At 40.9% G+C, this 26,162-nt stretch overlaps 1 protein-coding gene and 1 pseudogene across 5 annotated transcripts in view; one reads left to right on the plus strand and one right to left on the minus strand.

Annotated features, from left to right (window-relative positions):
• The window catches only part of ARHGAP26 (Rho GTPase activating protein 26), a 431,503-nt gene that overhangs the window by 141,858 nt on the left and 263,483 nt on the right, over positions 1 to 26,162 (plus strand). For all 5 annotated transcript variants that reach the window (XM_035014358.1, XM_035014359.1, XM_035014361.1 and 2 more), the window contains exons 10-11: positions 5,069 to 5,163; positions 22,155 to 22,233. In XM_035014358.1, coding sequence (XP_034870249.1) covers positions 5,069 to 5,163; positions 22,155 to 22,233 — 174 coding nt within the window. The remainder of the gene's footprint in view (positions 1 to 5,068; positions 5,164 to 22,154; positions 22,234 to 26,162) is intronic.
• LOC118016763 lies at positions 23,454 to 23,745 on the minus strand (annotated as a pseudogene).

Here is a 26,162-nt window from a genome sequence, read left to right on the forward strand (position 1 = left end):
AAAGGAGAACACAGGCAGCAACCTCTTCGACCTCAGCCGAAGCAACTTCTTCCTAGAAACATCGCCAAAGGCAAGGGAAGCAAGGGCAAAAATGAACTATTGGGACTTCATCAAGATAAAAGGCTTTTGCACAGCAAAAGAAACAGTCAACAAAACCAAAAGACAACCGACAGAATAGGCAAAGATATTTGCAAATGACATATCAGATAAAGGGCTAGTATTCAAAATCTATAAAGAACTTATCAAACTCAACACCCAAAGAACAAAGAATCCAGTCAAGAAATGGGCGGAAGACATGAGCAGACATTTTTCCAAAGAAGACATCCAAATGGCCAACAGACACATTAAAAAGAGCTCAATATCGCTCGGCATCAGGGAAATCCAAATCAAAACCTCAATGAGATACCACCTCACACTAGTCAGAATGGCTAAAATTAACAAGTCAGGAAATGACAGATGTTGGCAGGGATGCGGAGAAAGGGGAACCCTCCTACACTGTTGGTGGGAATGCAAGCTGGTGCAGCCACTCTGGAAAACAGTATGGAGGTTCCTCAAAAAGTTGAAAATAGAGCTACCTTATGATCCAGCAATTGCACTACTGGGTATTTACCCCAAAGATACAAAAGTAGGGATCCGAAAGGGTACGTGCACCCCGATGTTTATAGCAGCAATGTCCACAATAGCCAAACTGTGGAAAGAGCCAAGATGTCCATCGACAGATGAATGGATAAAGAAGATGTGGTATATATATACAACGGAATATTATGCAGCCATCAAAAGGAGTGAGATCTTGCCATTTGCAACGACATGGATGGAACTGGAGGGTATTATGTTGAGCGAAATAAGTCAAACAGAGAAAGACATGTATTATATGACCTCACTGATATGAGGAATTCTTAATCTCAGGAAACAAACTGAGGGTTGCTAGAGTGGGGAGTGGGGTGGGAAGGATGGGGTGACTGAGTGATAGACACTGGGGAGGGTATGTGCTCTGGTAAGCGCTGTGAATTGTGCAAGACTGTTGAATCTCAGATCTGTACCTCTGAAACAAATAATGCAATATATGTTAAGAAACAAAAAAAAAGAAGAAGAAGAAGGTAGCGGGAGGGGAAGAATGAAGCGGGGGAAATCGGAGGGGTAGACGAACCATGAGAGACGATGGACTCTGAAAAACAAACTGAGGGTTCTAGAGGGGAGGGGGGTGGGAGGATGGGTTAGCCTGGTGATGGGTATTGAGGAGGGCACGTTCTGCATGGAGCACTGGGTGTTATGCACAAACAATGAATCATGAAACACTACATCTAAAACTAATGATGTAATGTATGGGGATTAACATAACAATAAAAAAATAATAAAAGTAAAAAAAAAAAAAAAGGAAAAAAAAGGAAATACTCTTGCAGCCGGCTCCGATCATAGGCCCTGCAGGTCACTGCTGTAGAGCTCCCCACTGTGCTCCAGCCTTTCTCCTTTCCTCTGGGCTTGCTAGCTGCAGCCTGAGCGCATTTCCTCTCCTGGTGATGGGTCTTTTCTCTCTGGCTGTTCTTAATATCTTTTTTTCCTTTTGGTATTCTGCATTTCATTATGATGGTCATATGTATGATTTTTTTTTTCATTCTGTTGTGCTTGGGAATTTGGGGCCTTTCTGTATTTGGGGATGGGTGTCTTTTAGTAACTTTGGGAAATTCTTACCATTTATCACTTTGAATTTTGCCTCATCCCCATTATCGCCTTCTGGACATAATTCCTTTGGAAGATAGCTAAATATTTTTAACAGAAGCATTTATATTTTTCATCTGTTTGTATCTCTGGATTCCATTCTGCATAATTTCTTTGATTCTATGTTTAAATAATTTTTAAGCTGTATCTAATATGTTGATAAATTAGTCCCCAGTAAGCATTCCATCTCTGGTACTCTCTGTGGTGCACTGTGGTGCAGTGTGTGTGTGTGTGTGTGTGTGTGTGTAGGGGGGCATTACAGAGGCTAAGAGCATCAGCTTTGAAATTAGACTGCCCGGCTCAGTAATGTTAGATGCATCTGTCATTACTGTTGGCTACTCTATCAGGCTGCCCCTTTGCTCTGTACCACTTCCAGTTTTTCTTCCTGGCTTTCTTTTACTTAGTCCACAATACAGGAATTTATCAGTATCTCTTTTCCTTCCATGTATTACAAAAGAATACACCAAAGCTCTTTTAATGTTTCAGGAGTGGAGTAATGCCAGGAAAACAACATTGTTTAAATATAGAAACATAAAGAAATTTATGGAGTCGGAAGAGATATTAAACATTAATCACTAGGTGTTCCCTAGTTTTTATACAAAGGCAATAGTTAGACTTGCTCCCTTGGGTTGAGCCATAGTCCTTTTCCAATCCTGTCTTTCTAGAAATGAGCATCACTAAATTATTCTCTCACACAGTCTTTATTTTGGAGCTTTTGACCTTGTGCTTTCCTAAGCCTTAAAAGAAGAACTTTTGTGTTTGGTCTTATCCCACTGGAAAGTGAATGACAGAGACCAATTATGGTGGATGTTTGGGACTCCCACGTCTTCAGTGAGTTAATAGTAAACACATCACTGCGTTGTTAAGAAGTTTATATGAATTAGTATATATACTCTTAGAAGAGAGCTTCACACACAATGAGTTCTGCATTAGGAGCTTGATAGTACAATAATTAATTTTCCTAATAATTCCTTAAATTTATTTTATATTTTTCTAAGTCCATGTATTGTCTACATTATCCTGTTTGATCCAATTTTCTCCTTCATAAAGGAGGAAGTCGAGGTCTAGAGAGAGCAAATGATTTATAAAGCCCATAAAACTGATGAGTTACAGAGCCAGTACTCACAGCCTGATTCTGGAGTCTGCATCTCCTGAATCGAAGGTTGCTGCTGCTAGTAATAGTAACAAGAATAGAAAAATATATAAAATAGTGGCTCTCCCTGACATCACTATTTGCTCAGCTTTCTGGAGGTGATGTCATCTCAGTTTGTACAGGAGAATCATGTGACATCTTTCTATATGATATATGTGTTTGTAGAGAGCTCTCCTAGGAGGTGGAGGTAGACTTAACACAGGTAATAGGGTGGGTTTTTTTTCTCTCTAACATGCTTTTTCACTTCCCTTTCCTTCCTTCACTTTGCTGTCCATTTCATTTGATTATTTTCCTGTAAAACTACCTGCTTTTCTCTTAGCTTCCGGCAAGGATATGTGAGCAGATTTGTTCCATCATCTTGGAGACTAGACCCTGTGTGTGGTGAAAGAGAATTCCCCTATATCCTAACCTCTGAGTTGAGGCAGCTCTCTCTGTGTGAGGTCTGGAGCAGTCCAAAGGTGACCTTGTCCCTTCCCTTGCTTGAAACCCTTCATTATGTTTCCTGTGCTCTCAGGTTATGGACCACAATGTGCATGATCTGGCTCTTGATTCCCTCAGACTCTTCCATGCCAGTCTGCCTTTTGCTTTGGGATTGAGCCATATTGGCTGGCTTTCAATTCCTCCCAGGCTCCGTGGACCCTGACCACAGGACCTTTCCACCTGTTATTCTCTACCCCCTAAAAAACACAGTAGATGTAAGGCTTGTGAATATAAACCATCTCTTGCTAGGTCTTCTGTATTTTGTGTGGTATTGTGATACTAGGGGGTGGTTAAGTTTTACCATAAGCAGTCACATTTCCTATTTCAACAAATTAGGCATGTTTGCTAGTTTTCCCCCTTATTTAGAGAAAAAAATTGGCAAAGGCAGGAGAAACATGAACCCTAAATTCCTTCATGGGAAAAAGAGAAGAAATCAGGAAGAGAAACCCCTATGTTTTTAGGCAATAAAAGAGCACTATGTGATGAGACTGTTGGATTACCTTTGTACAATGGGATACTACTCAGCAGTAAAAAGAAACAAACTCTTGATTTGCACAACATAGGTGAATTGCAAAAGAATTGTGCCAAGTCAAAGAAGTCAGAAATAAAAGGGCACATACTGTGTGATTCCATTTATATGAAATTATAGAATATGCAAATTAATCTGTATGATAAGAAAGCAGATTCAGTATTTGCCTGAGGCTGAACTGGGTGAAGGGATGGAATTCAAAGGACAAGGAAACTTCTGAGGGTGATGGAAATGTTCATTAGCTTGATTGTGGTGTTGATTTTATGGAGAGATACAGAAGTTAAAACTCATAAATTGACGTGTACAGTTTATATACATTAGCTACACTGTCATAAAGCTGTTAAAAACCTATTTATTGAGCATATCCTCTGTTCTGGGGCCTATTTGGGCTCTGGGAACACAGGAATCAGCAAGAAAAGACACAGTCCCTGCCCTCGGGAGCTTGGAGTATAATGAGGAGGGAGACATGATTGAAATCATCACCCTCATCAAGGGACAATTCCAGCTACGATGGTGCTATGTGAACATGTCTTGGGGATATTTGACCTGGTCCAGGAAGGCCTTCCTGAAAAAGTGAAGGCAGTGAAACGTAGAAACTCAGAGTTGGGAGGAGACTGCAGGTCATCTGGTTTAACCCTTATCAACCCTGCAAATTAGGGGCACCTGGGTGGCTCAGTCAGTTGTGTCCAACTCTTGGTTTGGGCTCAGGTCATGATCTCAGGGTCATGAGATCGAGCCCCCCACTGGGCACTGTGCTCAGTGAGGAGTCTGCTTGTCCCTCTCCCTCCCCCTCTGGCTCCCCCTCTGCCAGTCTGCTTTCGTGTGCATGCTCTCTCTCAAATAAATTAATTAAAAACAAACCCAGCAAATTAAACCTGTTTCAAACATTATCAACAAGAGTTTATGTAGCATGGGTTGATGCTGTACCATCATGATGTGCTAGAACTAAATTAAAACTAGAGATGTTTGGCTTGAAGTATAACTTGGTTTATAGGTTTTAGCTTCGTGAGGCTTGTGGCTGAGGGAAGGTTTTTGATCAACATTCCACCTTCCTGTGGGTCATGAACACTCAGGCTTGAGAAGATGGAATAATCACTCCTGTTGATGTGGCACGTTTGTGGTTTGCTGGAGAGGCACATAGCATAGCCCATGTTCAGGCCTCATCTTGATAGTATGTATGCTCCCAACAGGGAGAAGATGAATCCGTCACCCTGAAATCCTGCACCCGGCGGAAAACAGACTCTATCGAGAAGAGGTTTTGCTTTGACGTAGAAGCAGTAGACAGGTGAGTAGCTGTCACACTTTGCTCAAGAACAGATATTACTAAATTTGGATTTTTTACCTTTTCCATTTAGTCGGGGCTTTTCTGTCCTTGATCTCACCCTACCCCTCCTTTTCCAGATACTCAGTTTGGAATAGACCTCAGGCCAGTTGCTGGTCTGCAAGGATCAGCATAGCTTCTCCCCTCTTGTAGGTTCAGTGATGAGCCTCTGGTTTGGTTTGCTTTAACGTTAGGGCTTTCTGAGAAGTAATGTGTGTTATCTTAGGAGGTTGAGTAGATGTTTAAAGAAAACTGCTTAGCATGATTATATGAACTATTTGAGATTTTTTACTTTAAAAGTATTTAATTTTTTAAATTTAAAAAGTGGTCCAAAAGGAATGGGGTAAAGTGAAGGATGGAACAAGTTGTACTCATTTAAAAAAAGATAGCTTTTAGTTGTAGCATTTCCCCTACCACTGTGTGTAATGCACCAGGAAAGACAGCAAACCACTTGTAAAATCACTTTTTGCAGAGGGAGCTGCGTGTTGTAGTCCTCAATATTTATGGAGTCTCATTAAGTTGTACCATTTCATGGTGTTAAGCTAGTTTGACAACATTCCAATTCTTTGAAACACTGTACTTGGCAACAGGTTAATTCCTTGAGTGAAAGCCACATGTTAAGTGTATCTGTGCTGTCTGTTCAAGATCAGCAGTGCCAGCATTAAAGATCCTTAAATCTCAGGATGATTCTCCTATAATGCCATTTCTCCCTTTATTCCAACACACACACACACACACACGCGCACACACACACACCGCTTTGTGAAGTCAATACTTCTGCCTTTCTGGGACATTGACTTAGGGCTACTTTTTCCTGATTCTAGAAGATGGAGAGACTGTGAGTGCCTTCTGGGGTGTTGGCAGGTTTGGAATGCCTTCTTGTGCCCTGATGTTTCCCTGCACTGTGACTACTGGAGGCTGCTTGAGCTCCCGTAGGGGGAGCATGCCCCGCTTTAATCAGGAATTCATGGAAACTACCTCATCTCTTCAGCACTTAGTCATTATACCTTGGACTCTCAAGTTAGGCAGCCAGGGTCTAAATTTGGACTTTGCTGCTTCGTAGCCATGTGACTTTCAGCTATAACTACTTAATCTCTCAGGGCCTCGATTTCCTTATCTGGAAAATGGAGATAGTAATAGTACCTAGTTCCTAGAATTCTAAGGATTCAAGGAGATAATGCACGTAAAACGCTTGGCAGGATGGCAAATAATAAATGCTTAGCAAGTGTTAGCTGTTACTTGTTAATTAGCTTGTCCTGCACGTTCACCAGACTTGATTATTTTGTAAGGTTAGACTCTAAATGATGAGAAGTAAGCATAATTTGTAAAGAAAAGAGAATACCCCAGTTCTTCACCATGTGTGGGGATGTGGGAGGGTAATAGGGAAGGGGTGCATGAGGACATAGGTTGAACTAAGGTAGCATAGGGGAATTGCAAAATGTCTGCCTCACACCAAAATTTGTTATTCTTGGTTTTAAACAAATCCTAACTCAGGATGCTTTAAATACCTGTATGCGTCTCTGTTCTCAGTATGGAATCTAAGGGAATTCATATTGTTGGCATCCATTAAAGAGGTGGAGAAGACGGGTATGTTTAAAAGCAGAGTTAGTTGTTTGATGCTTGTCATCTGTTTCTAGAGACTATTGTCTCTTTGTATGGTTATTTGGAAGAAGGTGTGCCTCACATTGCAGCTGTCCCTTATTTGAAAACCAGTTCAGAGATGATTTCTGAAGCTGAATCGTTTCCTGTTTTCTTCCTCAGAAGTTTTCCCAGAAGTTTTAGAGAGTTGCTTTTTAGGCAATTAAAACTCAACGTGGTGCCTCCGTCTCATTTCCACCTTGCAAATACTTCCATTTTTCCCCTTGATTATGCCCTTGAAAGCTTTGCAAGTCCCAATTATAAGCTGAGAGCTTATAGAAGGTGTCACATGGAACATACTGAGTGGGTTTGGGAAGTGGATTTCTCCTAAGTTGCTCTCTCTGGTTCCCTGGGGATGACACGGAGGGGTTTCAGTAGGGGTTCAGAAAGAGGCTGCTAAATTTCCTCTTGGTAAGCAGGAAGTGAGTAGCCAGTTCTGTTGTATTGCTTGTATTTTAAATTTTCTGTATATTGTGGTGTTGGGACACCTTAAAAACCTTTCTATCTGGGGAGAGACTGTCCCTTCCAGAGCTACTAATTCTTAGAGATCAAAGGGCACAGCCTGGAGGGTGCCATTGACATGCAAATTAACCAACCCAGAACCAGACCTCCTCCACCAGGCCCTTAATCCCCAGGAGGCAATATTCCTCTGCTTTAATCATCTGAGGTCCAGGCACCAGGCGAGGAGGGCCACTTCTAAGCTTAGAACCCCCTGAAATTATTCAAACTAGCCAATAAACTGTTGACCCTGCCCTGCTTTGCCTTTCCCTTGGAAACTCCAATAAGAGCCACCACCTAGGCTCTCGCATCACTTCTGCTACTCTAACAAGTAGCCCTATGGGTGCTGGCTCTTTCCCACATGGCCCTGTTAGGTATGCCATGTGTGCATCCTGTTTCTAGGACCTGGGAGTTTAAGAAACTTTGTTTTCTGAGCTTGAGCGTCTTCTGTGTCTCCTGTCTGTCACCTAAAATAACACAGAACATGTACGAAACACTTCTTTGTTTTTTATATAGGTCATTATCTTTGATCTCAAAGACTAGGTTACAGTTGGGAAGCATTTTTCCTTATCTGTCTCCTGTTTTGACTTAGTGTCTTTCTGCATTTTTCTTACCATCCAGGAAGGTACTAAGGAGAGAAGGAAAAGCATTTCCATGGGTTCATTGGCAACATTCCCGGGGAACTCTGCCCAGAGTCCTCTCCTCTGGAAGATTCCTACACCTTGATTTTTCTCCAGTGTGCTTTAGCAAGGAATTGATTCCTGTGGCCTTTCCAACCTGTGCCTTACTCAGATTTCTCAGCTGTACCTGAATGGCTAGAGAGGTAGAGGGACAAAATGCAAGTGTAGCACCTAGGAAATGTGGAAATAAAAGAGGAAATGGTTATATTTATAAATGTTTATGTAGTGGCTATTAATGTTTTACTCTGTTAAGGTATACATACATGCTAAAGTAGTATTTTTTGACTTAGAATATATGACATGGTGGGTTTTTAGGGTTATTCTGAATACTTACATCTTTTAGATTTAGTGCTGATATTTTATGTTATTTTTTAACAGAGGCTATAGCCTTTAGGAAGTGATATTCCAGCAGGTCAGTATTTTTGAGTTGATTACATCAGCATGTCTTACTGTGTGGTGAGAACCACCTGTACTCAGCATCCACAGGGGTGCTTGTTAGAACTACAACTTCTTGGCTCTGCCCCAGACCTACACAGTCCGTCTGACTTTCCTGGAGGGAGACTCTGAAGTTCACTTTTGGAACAGGCTCTTCATTTGTCTTTTATTCTCACTAATAATTGGTGCATTAAACACCATGCCTATCACAATACAGATTTTTCAGAGTATAAAAATGTTTCCTTATTAAAAACATTGTAACAAGGAACAACAGTAAAACAAACTCAAAAAAATGAGGCTTCTTTAGGAAGGAGCTTAGTTCTTAACCCACATGGAGAAGAATATAGCTAGTAGAAAAGGTGATTTCCAGCCTCTGATAACAGATGACCAGGAAAAAAGCAACAGCAGAAACCATCATAAAACTCACTTAAGTTAAAGGTGGAGGGGGGGTGAGGGAAGCAGCAGTAAGAGAACACTTTCTAGAAGCTGAAAGCTGTTCATACATTCTCATGTTATCCTCACTACAGTCCAAGGAGGATTCTGCTCCAATTAATCCACGTTACTGGTGAGGAATCTGTAGTTCAGAGGTGTGAGTCTTCCCCCGGGCTCAGGAGGGATTTGAACTGAGGTGCATGGGCGCTCACCACAGGGCACCTTGCTGCCTCAAAACTGAGGATATGTTAGAAACGTTTCCAGCGTTAAGCCCAGCACTGTGGGTACTTGGGTTTCAGAGATACCATTGAGTGTTCAGCTTGCTGATGTGAAATCTGAGAAGTGCTTTCTCACTGTAATCATTTGCATGTGGCATCATAAACAAATGGATGAACTAACGCTGCAAACTAGCTTCTGTTCTTATATTTACTGCCTTGTGACTTCCAGAAAATCCTCACGTGGCTAACAGTTTAAAGAGGCAGTGCAGATAGAGCACAGACGCCAGGCATGTCGCATACAGGTGTCCCATGAATGCTATTTTTGGCGGGTACACCTCTTCTCCCTTTTATTTTTAAGGTGACACTCATTTCTGTTTCTCTAGGTAGACTAGCATGAGTCAGAAAGCAACAGTGTCATTTATCAGTTGATTTCATTGTATCCCAATGCATTGCTGTTTATTTGTTCCTCCTGAAATCCTGATGAAAAGGGGTTAATCTCTGACATTTACATTCTAAAGGAAGAAGTGCTGTGACTCTTTGACCCATGAACAAGCTGGAAATCAAATTAACTGTTAATTCAGAGGTATGGGATTTAGATCCATAGTTCTTGAATTTTGTGTCCAAGGTTCTCTGTAAACTGAATACATTTCAGAAATCTACTTTTAATTCTTGTATCTAATTGCTTTTCTTTTGATATCTCTACTAGGCCTATAGTCTCTTCTCAGTATCTTACACCCTTCTATAGTAACTACATAATTACCTAATTCCACATAATCATCTTATCTGTCCCTTATTCTCTAGTGCCTTTCTTTGATTCCTTTTCTCAGAACTAGTTTTGGGGGGAGGTTCAGACCCGAGGATTTGTTGAAGACCACTGGACTATTCTGAGTAAATATGTCACAGGCTGATGTTTTCATGTCCTTCAAAAGGGTTTTATTGTTACCAACATTGAAAAGTTAACATTAGTAGAAACTCTGGTTTCTTTCTTCAATTCCAAAGTGAAAAGTTGTTTAGGTCAAGATATCATGTCCATTAAATCAATGTGATACTGCTTTGAATTTACCTTCTGTTTTTGTTTTTAAATTCACTTTCAGGACTCTAGCATTAAGACTATTATAGGGCTTTAAATGAGTGTGTACAACTTGGAGTAGTTGTAGGATGTTGCCACAATATGGTACAAAGAGGAATATTTTTTTACTTTCTTAGAAGATGTTTAAGAGTTGAATTGTGTATCCCTCAATTCATATCTTGAAGCTCTAATCCCCAGTATCTAAAAATCAATATTATTTGGAAACAGGGTCTTTACAGAGGTCATCCAGTTAAAATTAGGTCATGAGGGTAGGCCCTAATCCACTATGACTGATGTCCTTATAAAAAGGGGTAATTTGGATACCAAGTAGATATGTACCCAGGGAGAGCATCATGTGAACATGAAGGCAGAGATAGTGGTGATGTGTCTTCAAGCCAAAGAATACCAAAGACGGCCAGTAAACCCCCAGAAGCTAGGGCAGAGGCATGGAAAGGATTCTCCTTCACATACTCAAAGGGAACCCACCCTGCTAACTGCTTGCTCTTGAACTTCACAGCTTCTAGACCTATGAGATGCTAAATTTCTGTTGTTGCTGTCAATCAGTTTGTGGTACTTGGTTAAACCAGTAATAGCAGCAGCTGTACCCCCGAGAGCCGTTTAGATGGATGGGCCAGCACACATTTGTTGAAAAATCCCATTGGCAAGAAGCCTCACTTCACAAACAGCATATGTTTGTGCTGTTGTGCTGATAGTTTGTGTTGACATAAACTATCTTCCTTACTCTGGATACTCTTGATGGTAGCCTAAGCTTTCTTTAGCTTAAAAAAAAAATCATTCTTTCTTATGTCTTAATACAGAAGCATTCTTTGGTGTTTTTGTATTACCTTGCCATAGTACCGAGCACTTGAAGGTTTATATTTTATATCGGTTAATTGAATAAACACTACATTTATCATTTTTTTCCTTAAAGTATGTCACCCTTTTTTGAGGGAGTTCAATGTAAAATTTGTGGGTAGAAATGGGATTCCATCTAAAAGTAGCTATTAGTGGTAGTGGTATGTGAGTTACTGATACTTGCCAATCGGTGCCTCTCTTCAGTCACTCTGAATAATTAACTCCACCATGCAGCATCCTATGGAAATTAATTTGCAGAAATAGAGAAAATATTTGTTCAAGCTAAAGGATCATGGTGGCAGTCTTCTCCCAGCATCTCTGGATTTGTTTAAAGAAATTTCTCACAGATGTGACACATGGATATTTTCTTCCATATGTTTTCCAGGAGGAGCCACTAAACCATATGGAAAATAATAGAAATAAAAGGCTTCGTTTTGATGCACTGAATCAATGTAGTCTCTTGAGGGGTGGTGTTTATACTTGGGGAAAGGAAACAATTAGAATGCTTTATTTTTTCCAGGACTAGCTGACTCCAACAGAAGTCCATACATTTGAAGACGTTACGTGGAGTACTACACGCCCCATTCCCGGCATTGGCATGGGGGCCAAGACAAGCAATAGTCTTCACCTTCACGGAGTTTGCTTTTGATTTTAGAATGAGCAGACACAAATGCATACACATACGCACTCATGCAACTAAAGTATAAACTGCGATGTTGAGTGTTTCAGCAAACTTGGAGGACCAGAAAGCCGTAGGACAAATGTAACAAACACAGGGACTTAATCCTTCTGTTCTTACAGAGATTGATGGCATGACTGGAATACTCTGAATCCATTCCTTCTCTCCTTCCCTCCCTCCCTCATTGATGAAGCATAACTGCATGCCACAGATTTTACCAACAGTGGAGACTGAAAGTTTAATGAAACACTATGAATCTACTGGGCTTTCCTTCTTAAAAGCTGTCACCTCACTTTGCTTTCAAACTAAACCTGAAGTCCTCCTAGTGCAAACTTCCCATGAATAGGTAAAGAAAGACGGCTTTTCCTCTGACCAACACCAACCTGATGTGCCACACCCACCATCAACTCTTCTGTCGTCCCACTGTGTGTCCTGTGCATTGCACAGTGTATGAGCTTTTCGTGGTAGTGGTTGGCTGGTTGTTGAATTAGGTATGTTCTGTATACCTCTGTTCAACTCTAAATTTGTGTGTCTGGTCATTTGCTTCCAGAAGCATGATAACATCATTTTCTACAGTTTATAATACAGTACCTTGAGCATGTGGTTGTTTATTTTGTTTCTTATGGACATGTAATTTTTGAGTTAGACTATTTGTTCTTTGGGACTTTGGTGAACTATTTTGTAAGATACTACAGGAGCTTAACATGTTGGATGTTATCTAAATTAAAACTTGAGCAAATACTCAGGTAATCTGCATTCCAGTATAGGTAGAGTGAAAAAAATTCCACGAAAATGAAGGGTTGGTTAAAGTAAGAATAGTGGAGGCTTGGAAGATTTACGGAAGATCTGAGAGTCTGTGCGACTCTGGGCAAGGGCTAATCATACCTCCCTTGCAGGATTGTTTTGAAGATGGAATATGATAATACTCCTTCCTGATGCAGTCCTGTGTTGGAGAAAGTTGTGCTTTTGAATTTTTTGTCTCTACCCCAGTACCTGGGAATTCATTGTTCTTATGTTGAACCTTTGCTTTGGTGGATGTTTCTTTGAACCTGTTTTTTTCCTTTTTGATGTTGTTCCTTTTCCTATAGTGTAATGATTTTTCAAGTCCTCTGTAAACTAAGAGTGAATACAGGTGCATTAAATGTATATGTGCAAAAGGGCTGCTAGGGGGAGGTTCCGTTTTCAAATTATGTATGTGGTAACACACTATTTGTATGTATTTCCTATATAAGATAAAAAGTTTTATGCCTTTCTTTATGATTTATCGTCTCAAAAGGGAACTGTACCAAGTTAAAATAATACTGTTGCTTCTGATTTGGTATGTGTCATGTGTGTATGCACTTGTTTGTATGTGTTGGTGAGGTTGTGTGAGTGTAGGATGGTATGTGTTTTCCAAAAAGGATCACATTATATAACAGACTTGCTGCAGTGCTCAACCTCTAGATGGCAGTTTTGTATATTTATTAGTAACTATTAAGAAGGTCTAGTTGAAAATCAGCTGTCCTTTATACGTCAACAATTAGGAGTCAGTGTGTGTGTGGGGGGTTGTGTTTGTGCGCTAGACAAGAAATGATGGTGAATTACTCTTTAAAGAAAAGGTATTCTAAATGATTAATTCTTTGTCTAGAAATTCCTTCCTCTCACCCTTTTGTGATGGATCATTTCATACCCGCTTCCCTGTAAAAGCAAGCATGCTCAGTTAATCAAGCCTCTGTTTAAACATTACATTTTACCTTGCTTTCTAAATGAAAAGTGTCAGGCTCTTTGCTTCAGGGACGGCTTATTTCAGATGGTGAAGAAAACAGATGTGTGATTTTGGCTGTCTGATGTGTGCTGAGCACCAGGCAGACCAGCCTTTCCCTCTTGGGGTAGGGTGCCTTTATCTTTTGCAACAGATGAATCTCTTTTTCCTGGTTTCAGACTTCCCCTCTCTGCCCCTCCCCTTCTCACCCCTGGTTTGAAATAATATTTGATTTTGCCTTCCTGGTGGTTGGATTACAGTGCTGGTCTCAGTATCACTGACATTTCAGACAGGAAATGGCTTTTCCTTCCTCAGAGGGTGTTCTGCTCTAACTTCCATACTTGGGTAGGGGTAAACTGGGGGGAGGGGGAAGTATTGTGCTTCCTGGGTTGCTTCTTGGCTCTCTGTAAAATAAGCCAGTTGAAAAGTTCTTGGAATCTTAAATATTCATGCAGTTTGAACTTGTCATCGAGTGGTCTTCTTCCTCTTCTTTTTTGTAAATTAACTGAGAGAGTCTTTACTCTTTGACTCTGGTTTAAGTAAGAATGGTACGTGGTGGCTCATGGATTTTACGGAGGGAGACTGGGGCGACCTTATTTGTACTCCTTGGTCTGCATACTGAAATTTGTTTTGCTAATGGCGAATGCCAGTTTAGTAGCCAACTTCTAAGTATTAAATGAGCTTTTTAAAAAATCTAAACCAAAGTGTTGCTGTTAAATAAAATCTTAAGAGAGGAAACGAATCCATCAGTAAACTCCACTTACATTTCTATTCACTATGAGCTAGACTAGTAAAAATAAAAAATTGAAACATGAACTAATACATTTCTTGAATTAGACAATTTTTCCAGTTTGTTATCAATGGTAGTAACAAGTATTTTTGTTCTCCCTGAGTTTTGCTCATTTTGGCAATTAATAATGCTGTCTCTGGCTGCTGCTGTGTTAAAATTTGCTCACTCCTGTGTTCCCGGTACTTAGCGTCATGGCTGGCCCATAGTAGGCACTCAGTATATGTTTCTTTAAGGATAATGCAGCTTCATGTGCCAAAGATTTCTTTATTTGGGCTTCCTGGTGTTTTACGACAGCACTTTCCTTTAAAATAAAAATGTGGGAAATTATTTGATATGATTGGCAATATTTACTCTTGAGAGTATCATTACTGCTATGGTGCTCATTATTTTAGGACCTTTCCTCTCAAGAGGTTAATGCTGTAGGCTGTAATATGTTATAATTTATTCATTATTAGGATCAGATCCTTTCTAAATTGATGAGAACCCTGCTTCTGAAAACTTGTTAAGGTGTGTGTGTGTGTGTGTGAGAGAGAGAGAGAGAGTGAGTGCGCACAAGCTATGCTTCCTCTTTCTCCTTCCCTCCCCTTAAGGCTTAAGGAGCTGGTCACCATGGATCCCAGGGCCCATACACTGCATGCACATGGGGGCAGTACAGTATTGTGCTTATATATGGGCTTTGCTTCAGAGTCAGCAGACTGGGTTCAAGTTGACACTTTGCTACTTACTAGTGATATGATATTTTGCAAGTTTTTTAAAGAGGTATAATGATAATACCTACTTTATAAGGTTATTTTGAAGAATTAAACGATAAGGCAAGTAAAGTCCTTAGCACAGTGCTTGGCACATTGTAAATACTCAATAAATATTAGTCACAGTTAATGGGCCACTAGTTTGCAACTTCTGGTTTCTCTCTCAGCTTCTCTGTCTCTTACCTATAGCCTACTCACATCCTTTTCATGCGGAAGGATGTGTAATGCACAAGGACCTTCAGTGGATCATTGTCTCGGTGCTGTAGAGTTGTGCATACTCATAACTTTTTATCTCTGTGTAGATTGATGTTGCCCTCCAGTGATGACACTGGGTCCTGAGTATTGGGAAAAAAGGGGAAGTAGCCCATGTTCCTCCTTTTTGGAAGAGCTGGAGATGCTCTGCTGAATTTGGCTGTGAGGTGAATCAAGAATACAAATATGCATCGCTATTGGTTCTAATGCATCAGATGACTTTCTAATATGCCACCATAACTTGGGGTGGAGCTCAGGCAGAGACAGACACAGACACTAGAAGTTGCAAACTGGCAGTCCACAGACATGTTTGGTTTGGCTGGAGTAGTGTTTGAACCAACATGCTGAAGTTGGAAAAATCTGTAAATCTCCCCTCCCCCTGTGCCAGCTGTTTACAGAGCTGAGGAGTGGGTGCCTCCTTTAGGTGGGCCATATACTCTCCACTTTGCTGCAGTCCCCACCATGCCTTGTTGTTTCACTTTGATGACAGGTGACCGCCACCGCTTTGCCTTGCCCTTGCACCGTTATTTTTCCCATAGAGGGGAAGTCCTCTTTTGTTCCTATGACTTTCAAAAAGTAAATGTGCAAAAGAAAAAATAAAGGGCTGCATGTTATAAGGAAAATGACACTGCACCTATTTTCCTTGGGGCAATAAATAATCTTTTTATTCAGTTTCACTCATTTTGCTTACTTGCTGTTCTCTTTAGACGTTTGAGTCTGTAATCTCATAGACAAAAAAGCAATGTCATTTTCTAAGATTATTTGGCATGAGTTTGGCCATATCTTTGTGTAAATGAAGATGTCCTGAACCTTGAACCCTAGTAATGGTTGGGAACCTGTTTTCCCAGTAGCATTTTAGAAGCAAAGGACCAGTTCCTGTCCCCCGCACTTGTGCAGCTCTTTTCCGCTGTGGATGGCAGCCTGTTCTCCAAGCCTGCACCATCCCGTCTTCCTATATAAGCATAACTTGACTCTTACATATGCTGTCGTGCGGTTGGAAGCTGGACGATGAACTCTTGCCAACAGAAGACTTAGAGTCTTATGAATGAGTAACCCCTAGATCTTTGGATCTTTGGGGTTGATTTAGAAAGAATGGTACTGTTAGATTGTGAGTGTTTGTTTCAGTGGGGTGGAGTCAGCAACAGCATTTCCTTGTGCAGTGGGAAGTGGTAGAGTTGCCAAGCCACTGAGATCACTATTGTTGACTCAGATTCAGGAATAAGATTAGAGCAGGAAGGCTGTGGAGTGGCCCTGGAGTCAGGGCTAGTTGTGATTCTGCTTCTTCTCTGCTGCTGAGGAGGCTGTGAGCTGACATCGGTGGTCCCCACTCCTGGATGTGGCATAAAGGGTGCACTGTTTTCCATGGGCTCTTTCTGGAGGCCAGAGTTGAAGGGGATATGGTACTGGGGTGCGGTTTACCCTGTGACAGATGAGTAATTTACTGCATCTCCTCCCCTATCGTGTGAGAGGTGGAGTGTCAGCTTAGAGAAAATTGCAGATACTTGTTCACGGTTCTAAAGCTGATAAAGATAACAGCACTAACCAAGGATTTATTCAGAGTCAAAATGAGGTGCCGTATCTTACGTTGTATCTTAGGATTGAGCTCTAGAAAGGATTGCACGTCCTTTGTTACTTCTCCCAACTAGTGGGCTCCTTGGCAAATCATCTGGAATTTGCTAAAGACCCCTTGTTTGTCATCAGTTATCCGACATTAATTCCAAAAGGGGGAAGTAGGCCACTTTGATGCTTTACTCAGGAGGAAAAGGGAAATGGCCATGATGTCAGCGCCTGTGTGTCAGTGCAGCCCCTGGCCTGGCTCCCTCTGTGGTAGAGGTGTGATTTTCAGTGCTGTGTGTGAGTGTGTCGGGGGTGGGGTCATGTGTACCAGAAGAACCTGTGGCTGGTTTCTTTTCCTTTGTAAACTATATACACCTGCCCTTCTTCCTCCATAATTTTGATCCTCCTGCACACTTGCCATCTTTTTCCCTCCACCAACCCCCTCCATTTGCCCCAGTGATAACAACTAATTTTTGGAGCATTTACAGTGTGTCTGACACTTTGAAACACTTTATAAATATCTCATTTAACCTTCACAGTGACTCCTTGAAGTAGGTACTGTTTAAATCTGCATCGTAAAGAAGAGTATAGAGTAGTTCAGTTACTTGTCCACTAGGCCCTTACATGGCTACGAAGCACCAGCGTCAGGATAACTAGTGAGCCTAAGTTACTGATGACAAGGCCTATCTCTTCGGTATTTAAAAGGCTTTTTTTTTTTTTTTTTAATTGAGGTGTAATCACAGTAAGATGCACAAATCTTAAGTCTGTATCTTTATGACTACCCCCCAACCCCTGTACCTATAATCACCCAGATCAGGTTATAGAACATTGCTATTACCTGAGGAGGTTTCCTTCCAGTCATCATCATACCTGTTCCCCAAGATGAAATCACTGTTCTGAATTCTGTCACCATAGATGACTTGGACTAGTGTTTGAACATGGTATCAGTGGACTCATACTGTTAGTAGTTTGTGTCTGGATTCTTTCTTTCATTATTTCAAATATAAATAATTTATTCTCGTAGATGGACATTTGAGTTTTTTGTTGTAAAGCTTGGCCGTTAAGAATAAAACAGCATTCTTGAATGTGTCTTTTGATGGACATCTGCACTCATTTCTCTTGGATGTATGCATAGAGGTAGAATTGCTAGGTCATGCAGCAGGTGAGGTATATGTTTAGTTTTAGTAGATAACGTCAAAATGGTGTTATCAGTTCTGTTTCTAGCAGTGTATGAGAGTTCCACTAGCTCCGCATTCTTGCCAGTACTTGGTATTAGTGGTCTTCGGAATGCTGTCCATTTAATGGGTGTTTGTTCTATTTCATTGTGGTTTCATTTGCATTTCCTTGAAGAGACATCATGTTGGGCCCTGTTTCTTATGTTTGTTGGCCATTTGTGTGTCCTTCGAAGCACCTATTCATGTCTTTTATCCATTTTATTAATTAGGTTCATTTTTTTCTTATTTGTTGGCATTCTTTACATATTCTGGTTAAGAGTCTCACTGGAGATATAAACTACAACATCTTCTCTTTCTCTGTAGTTTGCCTTTCACTCTTTTAATGGTACCTTTTTATGAATGAAAATTACTCATTTTGGTGAAGCCTAATTTCCTCATATTTTTTCTTTATGATTACTGCTTTCTTTCAAATTTTATTTTTTTAAAGATTTTACTTATTTGTCTGAGAGAGAGCATGGGTGGGGGGAGGGGCAGTGGGAGAGGGGGAAGCAGACTCTCCACTGAGCAGGGAGCCTGATCTCAGGACCCTGAGCTGAAGGCAGATGCTTAACAGACTGAGCCACTCAGGCGCCACCATGATTAGTGTTTTTTGTGTTTTTTTAAAAAACTCATCACCTTTCCATGTCTTGAGTATTTTGAGGCAGAAAAAATGTGGAGAACCACTGCTGTAGAAAGTGAGCCATAGTCACACTGGACATCATCATATTCTTTTTTGGATTGGCTGTTTGAAGGTGTTCTGGTTGTGATCATATTTATGAAACACTTTAGGCTTTACAGAGCCCTTTATTGTTTGATCTTATTTGATACCATGCATGAACTCTCTGTGGTACTTAGAGGAGGGCCTGGTCCTTTTTGATGGCAGAGAACTTGGGTGTTCAATATCTGCTCTCTGTGGACTAGGGCACCTTCACATTTGCTGTGGTCTTGTTTGCAAGGATGAAGCAATAGACTGCTGGGTTGAGATCCTGGCTCTGTGACTGTGGACAAGGTACTTAACCTAGTTGAGCCTTGTTTTTTTTTTTATCTGCCCAATGGGATAATGAGAGTATACCTACCTCATGATGTAGTTGTCAGGATTAAATGAATTAATTTATATATAGTGCTTAGCACAGTATCTGACATACCCTCCTAGGTTATTATTATTATAGTTTTTATTCCATTATGATGTTTGATAGTATCATGATTCTTTGTAGAGCTGGAGAGAGCTCATTTACTCCAGTTCTCTTTCATTGTTTTATATTTTCCCTTTTTCATTGTACACCCCCCTCTGGAGAGTTCTGTTTCTCTTTCCTCCTCTCCATTTTTGTTATGAAAAGCTAGATGCATTTAAAACATGAACTAAGCTGATGCAGCTAGAAAAGTATGCTGTCTTATAGGGACTGACATGGAAAGTACAGGGTCATAGGGAGTTTTGCTTGCTTTATTTTGTTTTGAGGAATGGTGGCTAGTAGGGACATAGGGAGGGGGAATATGGAAAGAAACTTACTGCTTGATTCCAAAATAAAGTTGACTCTTTCACCTTGGTTCTTGGAAATTCACACATAAGAGATTTATGTAATTACGGTTTAAATTGTAATGAAGGAACAGAAACTTGGAGCCGGAGGAGTGTTTTCTAGATGCCTAGAAAGGATAGTACTGTGATCCAGATATACGTACATGAGACTGAGAGAAAATTACCTGAACTTGGTGGGGAGGGGTGGCAGGATTAGAACTAAGCATATTAAATCCACTTTATTCAGTTCTGTACTACCCCCTCCTACAAAAAAGGGGAACAAAACCACATGTGGAAAAGAACTTACATTTTGATATTTCTTCTTGAAATGAAAACAAATCCTGTTGACTTTCCTGGTTACTAAGGCCAAGTGGCCTCTGAGTTTGTCTGAACTTCCTCTTTGTGGCTCTGGGTGGAAATCTCACACTGTGTGCCATGAAGTTGATGTGACATCTGCAGGGTCCCTAAAATCTTGGTATGCTAGGCAACTATTTTGGTCTCACTGTTTGCTGGTGAGCACCTAGCAGGAAATGAACTGGAGACTTGTTGGCTGCTTGACCCTAGTGTATACCGGAGAGTGTCTTTGCTCTTTAGTGTGGGGGGACAGGAAGGAAAGGGTGGGGGCCTGTGGGCATCCCAGGGCAGTGGGTCTCAGACCTAACTGTGCATCAGGATCACCTGGGGAGTTGGTTAAAATCCAAGTTCCCAGGCCCAGCCCAGAAAGGTGGTTTCAGGTTGAGAATCTCCATTTTAAGGGAATGCCTGATTCTGAAGCTGGTGGTCCAGGCATAACACTTTGAGCAACACTCAAAGATTCAGGTCCAGGGACTTGAGAGTTGTGCAGTGGGACTGCAGGTTCATAGACTTTTTTCTCTAAGCCATTAAATCATTGCGCTTGAGGTTGAAGAGTAGAATCAGTCTGCCATGCCTGCAAGCCAAGGATCAGCTCTGTAGAGCCATGACTGCCAGTAGTCTGCAGACAGTGGGTCTGGTGCACTGAATGGGCTCATGGTGGGAAATGGGCATTTGGATCTGAGAATGAGAATTTCTGAGAAGAGGAGGGAGGGCCCTGGCAGGGGCTGTGGAGAAAAGGCTTACCGTATTTTCTGAGTCCTCTCTGTGTTAGGGTGCCACTGCTCAGGATGGCCTTCACAGGAAGGACTACCTCTGGGGAATTAATGTCCTCAGACTCAACACCTTCACTCATCCACCTGCATACCCAGCTACCACCACTATTGTCCGCCTCCACCCGTACATACACACAACACGTGCATACACACTTACACCACACCCCAGTGCCCCTCGAGTCCCCAAACCCCTTGTACTTACATGCTTACATCTTTGGAAATGTTTTTCCTTAAAGGATATTGAGGGATAATCAATGAAAAGAAGCAGATGTAATACTTAAAATACGTTCAACATGAATAGATCTAGCATATTCAATGGAACTGTGGAAATAAGTCAGGACCAGTGATTATATATGGGTCAGAATGAATAGACTCTTGATGAACAGGGTATGGCCAGGCCCATATGTGTTTCATTACCATACTGTTCTGGGATCATTAATGGTACCACAGACTCAGATGGCAATAGGACTTCATTCTTGCTCGATGGACCTCTTAATTCCTTTTAGGCTTTCTCAAACTTTAAAGATGAGGATTTAAATCAGTAGTTCTTAACTTTTTGAGGGTTGCAGTCTTTTTTGATAATGAGTGAGGTTGAACTGTCAATACAGAAAAATATATATACATTTGGAGATGGAAGTGTGGTTTATAGACTCTCTTGGACCCATCTGTGAACCCTAAGAACTCCTGCTTTAGTGAGCACAGAGGGCTTTTAGCCCCATCTCCCAAGGACATTTTCATGGCTCAGGTCTCTATTTGTAGAATGCCATCTGTAAGGGGAACTCAACAAATACCATTTGGTATTGTGTGCAAGCTTTCTGGAGGGTTTGTGTTCAGTTAGAAAGAGCAAGCAGATTTCAATGAGAGGGTGAAAAGAGGTAATGCATGTAAAGAACTTATTACCTGACATGACAAGTATTCACTTAAAAAATGACATACATTTAATATAATTACAAAGCCAGTTACCTTCATAAAATATCTCCATGTCAGAAGGAGTTTAGAAGCCTTAGCTTAGAGGTTAGGAGACCAGGGTCACACCAGCTTGGTTGTTTCACCTCTTTTTAATCTTGAGTCCAGTAATTCTGTTCACTTCAATATGTATGAATTGCAATCCTACTGTGAGTAAAATTCTCTGTTAGGCATTTTGGAGAATAGGAGTGAATAAGGCCTCAAGAAACAAACAGGATCTAAAGGAATCACTTTAATCATTTGTGTCCCTTAACAGTATGGTAATGAAACACATGTGGGCCTGGCCGTACCCTGTTCACGTCTGCTGTGTTTTTTCCTAGCTCCCTGAGGGAGATGGGTTTACTGAGGGGCATTTAGGAGATGACTTCGCTTTCTGAGACTTGAAGGCAGCTCTGAAAAGCTGTGTGTGTGTGCCTGACTTCGTGTTGTGAATCCCAGCAACCCCTCACTCTGTTGTATGGGTGTTTCTTGAAGTTTCACCTTCGTCAAAATCTCTCTACCTGTGGCACTGGGTTCATGTCTGTGTCCTCCTTTCTCCACAGGCCAGGGGTTATCACCATGCAGGCGTTGTCGGAAGAGGACCGGAGGCTCTGGATGGAAGCCATGGATGGCCGGGAGCCTGTAAGTAACAATTCAGGGAAGTAGAACAGAAATATAGACTGTGAGTTGTTTGTTGCTTCCCAAGTGCAGTGATTTTTTCTCTTGATCTAAAGCCTTGGTTTCTCAAGACCAATGTATCAGAGGGCATCTTTTACTCTTGAACTAACTTTCTTCAATAGTGATATTGCTTCTGTGTGGCTGCAGTCCCTGAACTTTGGCCTCTCAGTCCTTCAGGCCTTTCAGGCTATGTGATACTCCCCTTGGCCAAGGCAACTGTAGTGTCCTTAGGTCTCTTAGAGGAGGCAGAGTCTGGCTTACTGAATATTGATGTGTCCATGGAGTAGGATGCAAAGCGTTATCTCAAACCTATTTGAGTAGGATAAATGATTATAAAAGTGTATACAGATTATGTTGTGGTTTTTTTTTTTCATCACTTTCTGGTTCAGCCTCCCCTTGCCACAGTAGCCCACATCCCATTATACACAGTGGCATTATCAGTGTAGATGGAAGGATTTAAGCCTTGGTAGTGTGATCTGTGCTCCCATTTTCGAAATGCTGGCCTTTGCTGGTTGATGTAGTCTCATGGTTTTTTTGCGTCTTGTGACATGTAAAACTCACATCAGGGCCCTGGTGCCAAAGATCTCAACTGCAGTGTTCAACAGATATCAGGGTTATAGAAATCCTAGGAGTACAGTCTACCCATGTCCCACAAACAAAAGATAAAAAGAATCCACAGTGTCAGAGGGCCAGTAGTTATCACTTGCAAAGGCACAATCCAGAGGGGAGAATGTGTGCAAGGCCATCAGGCCATAGCCTTCATTGAGTACAGAACTCTTTGCATCGAGGTGGGTATCCAGTATAGATGATTCCAGTTCATTTGTATGTTTCTTTCTCAGCCTACCCAGGTTAGGTGATCTATATTGATGAATGTATCTTTCTACTTAGCTATTTTGTATATAAACATGAAACTCCATTCCTTCAACTGAGCAGAAACAAATAACTAGTGTTTGGATAGCGTTTAATAACATAGAGCAAGATTTAAAGAACCACTTAAAGAGTTTGGAACAGCTAAATTCGAATTGAACATTATTCAGTCTTAATTCTTCTGCACTACATGTAAGATACCTCTTGTTTTCTCCGAGTACATTGTTACTGATAGACACTCTCAAAGCAGATACACATTTCTATTCTTTTTTTTTTTTTAACCAGGACATTTATTGTGTGACTAATTGTTGAAATCCTTAAGATGAACTGGATGCTGCCACAGCTCCCTTCTTGGGTTGAGGTGGTGTTTCTTTACAGAGTCCAGGCCTGAATCTGCAGTAGACAACTTTTAGGTGCCTGTTTGACCGGTCCCAGTGGTATTTCATCTTTTAGCCTTGGCACTCCATTATACTTTCTCTTCCACTTGGCAGGATAGCCACACTTGTCACAGGTCAACTTCTGAAGGTGGTAGGCCTTAGAGCCACAGCGGGGACACAACGTGTGCATCTTAACATGGCGCTTTTCAAATGAAGACGTCCCCTTTGTCATCTGGTTTCTGCAGCCAAGACCAAAGAGGCTGGAAGAGAAGGCACTATCTGCTATATATATAGCAGGTAGACATTTCTACCATTAGAGTTTTGTGGGCACAATAGCTGCTTGCTGTCAGAAGCCTTTGAAAGCCACTTCCTAAGTTGTCCTTTATCTTTGCTACCATCACCTACCCTGAATTGAGCACTTTTGTGTTTGTAAGTCACAGATTTGGCATATTACATGTCTTAACCCATTTATTCTTCTTACTACCTTATTAAATAAGTATAATCTTAAGACATCACAAAATACTACCATTTTACAGTTGAGGAAAGTGAGACTTAGGTTCAATAACTTGGCTGAGTAGCACAGACAGTAAGTGACTATAGTGGTAGGGTGTGGGTTAGGTTGCCATAACAAGGAGACTCCAAAGTGTAGTAGCTTAAATAACATAGAAGTTGATTTCTCCAAGCCTGGAAGTGAGCAGTCGGTGCTTTGCAGGGTCATTCTGCCATACTCAACCCATGACTTTCCAGATTGCTCTACTAGTCATTGCTGTTTTTCAGCCGGATAATGGAGATGAAAGTATCCAGGACCCAGAGGGTGCACACATCATTTCCATTGGCCCTAACATACTTACAGTGGCCACATCTGTCTATGGAGGAGGATGGGAAGTCTAGGTCGAACATAGGCAGCCATGGGCTCAGCCAGTACTGGGTATTTTGTCACTTCCAGGAAGAAGAAGAGAAAGAAGACTGTAGGGTGGTTGACAGTTTCCATCACAGTGGCAGAGGTAGAATTTGAACCCATGTGAAGCCCTAGACATGTTTGGTTTTTATCATTGATAGAGATGAAATGTGAAATTGCCTTCAGGAATTCTCACTCATTTCCTTTTTATAATACTTTATCTGAGTTTCTTGAAGGATTCTTCAATTCTAGGGGAGGAAGTACTCAGGAAGAAAAAATCTTGTCAGGGCATACTATTCTTGGAATGGATAAAAACCCCACTGTTTTGGGGTCTCCCCACCCCCCGTAAGCTGCAGTTCTACAACTGCTTCACCAACTCCATTTTAAACCTCCCCTTCCTCCCTCTCCCTACCATTTGATATTTGTTCTCTGTCTGTATGTAATTGGTCTTACTAACCACTTGAGTTTTCCTGCAGATTAACATCTGGCTTCTTCAGATGGAAAGCATGCTGTTGAAAGAAACATCTCCTTGCTCCAGAATGTACACATTAAAACAAGTTTAAACACAAAGTAATTCTGTTTCTAAACATAATATAAAATTATTTCCTCACAGGAACATATAACTTGCATTGAGAACCACATCTCTGTGTACTTTTAAGTTTCCTGAAGAGAGAGAAACAGACAGTTGATAACTGCACAAATGGCAGGAATATTAGGTTTAATTTTGTCTCCCATTGCTTAGAGCCTCTAGGGAACATTCTTGGAAATATATACCCAGTAGACAATTAGCAGCTCCAGTTTTAATCACACTCTCCCTAATTAGTTAAATCTATCCCCTTAGAAGTTTTCACTTTGGTAAGGGAAGCAGAAACCTGTTTCCCTAACTGGTCTTGGAGTATTAGCCTTGTATCAGGGAGATTATAATGGCAGCACCTAACTTTTGTTTTTGTACTTAGAGCTCAATTATTCTGTGAATGATTATTCGGTGTTGCATCTTTTTTTTTTTTTTGGAGGCGGGTAACTGGTTTGCATCCTTTTTGTTCTTTTATCGTTTAATAACACTTTAGGATGGTTGGTTGGAAAAACAGTCTAAATGAGGCCTGTTTGATTTTGGAGTTGATTAGTTAATTTTACACTGTTTTAGCTAATTGTTATATAAATTACAGTTTTTAGTGCTCAGTGACTTTCTAGTTGAAAAGAAATTTTGAATATCTTTATGGTGTTCATGGATATATGATGGAGGAAGAAATTAGAGTTGTGGTTCTGAAATGAGCATTATAGTTTTTATCTATGTTGCGAATTTGAATTCAAATGAAGGAAGCCTCATTTATACTTGGCCTGGCCTGAGAAAAAGCTGAATTTATTGGCTTATGGAACTTAAAAAGAAAAGTTAGGGTATAATAGTTCTGGCCCATCTGAATCCAGAAACTTCTATAATATTGGAGTTGGTTTCTTTTGTGTTGGTGTCATTTCTAGTAGGTTCTTTCCAGATAGTGATGATAGGCTTTCAGACTGTTCCAGGCTTACATTATATTATCAAGAACAGAGTCAGGAAACTTACTCTGTTAATAGGCCAGGTAGTAATTATTTTAGGCTTTAGGAGCATTATGGTCACTATTGCAGCTACTCAACTTTGCTGTTGTAGCTCAAAAGCAGCCATAGACAATGTGTAAATGAATGGGTATGGCTATATTTCTTTCTTTTTTTCTTTCTTTCTTTCTTTCTTTCTTTCTTTCTTTCTTTCTTTCTTT

This window comes from Mirounga leonina, unplaced genomic scaffold, assembly GCF_011800145.1.
Source record: "Mirounga leonina isolate KUSES-001 unplaced genomic scaffold, KU_Mleo_1.0 Mir_168, whole genome shotgun sequence".
NCBI lineage: Eukaryota > Metazoa > Chordata > Mammalia > Carnivora > Phocidae > Mirounga > Mirounga leonina.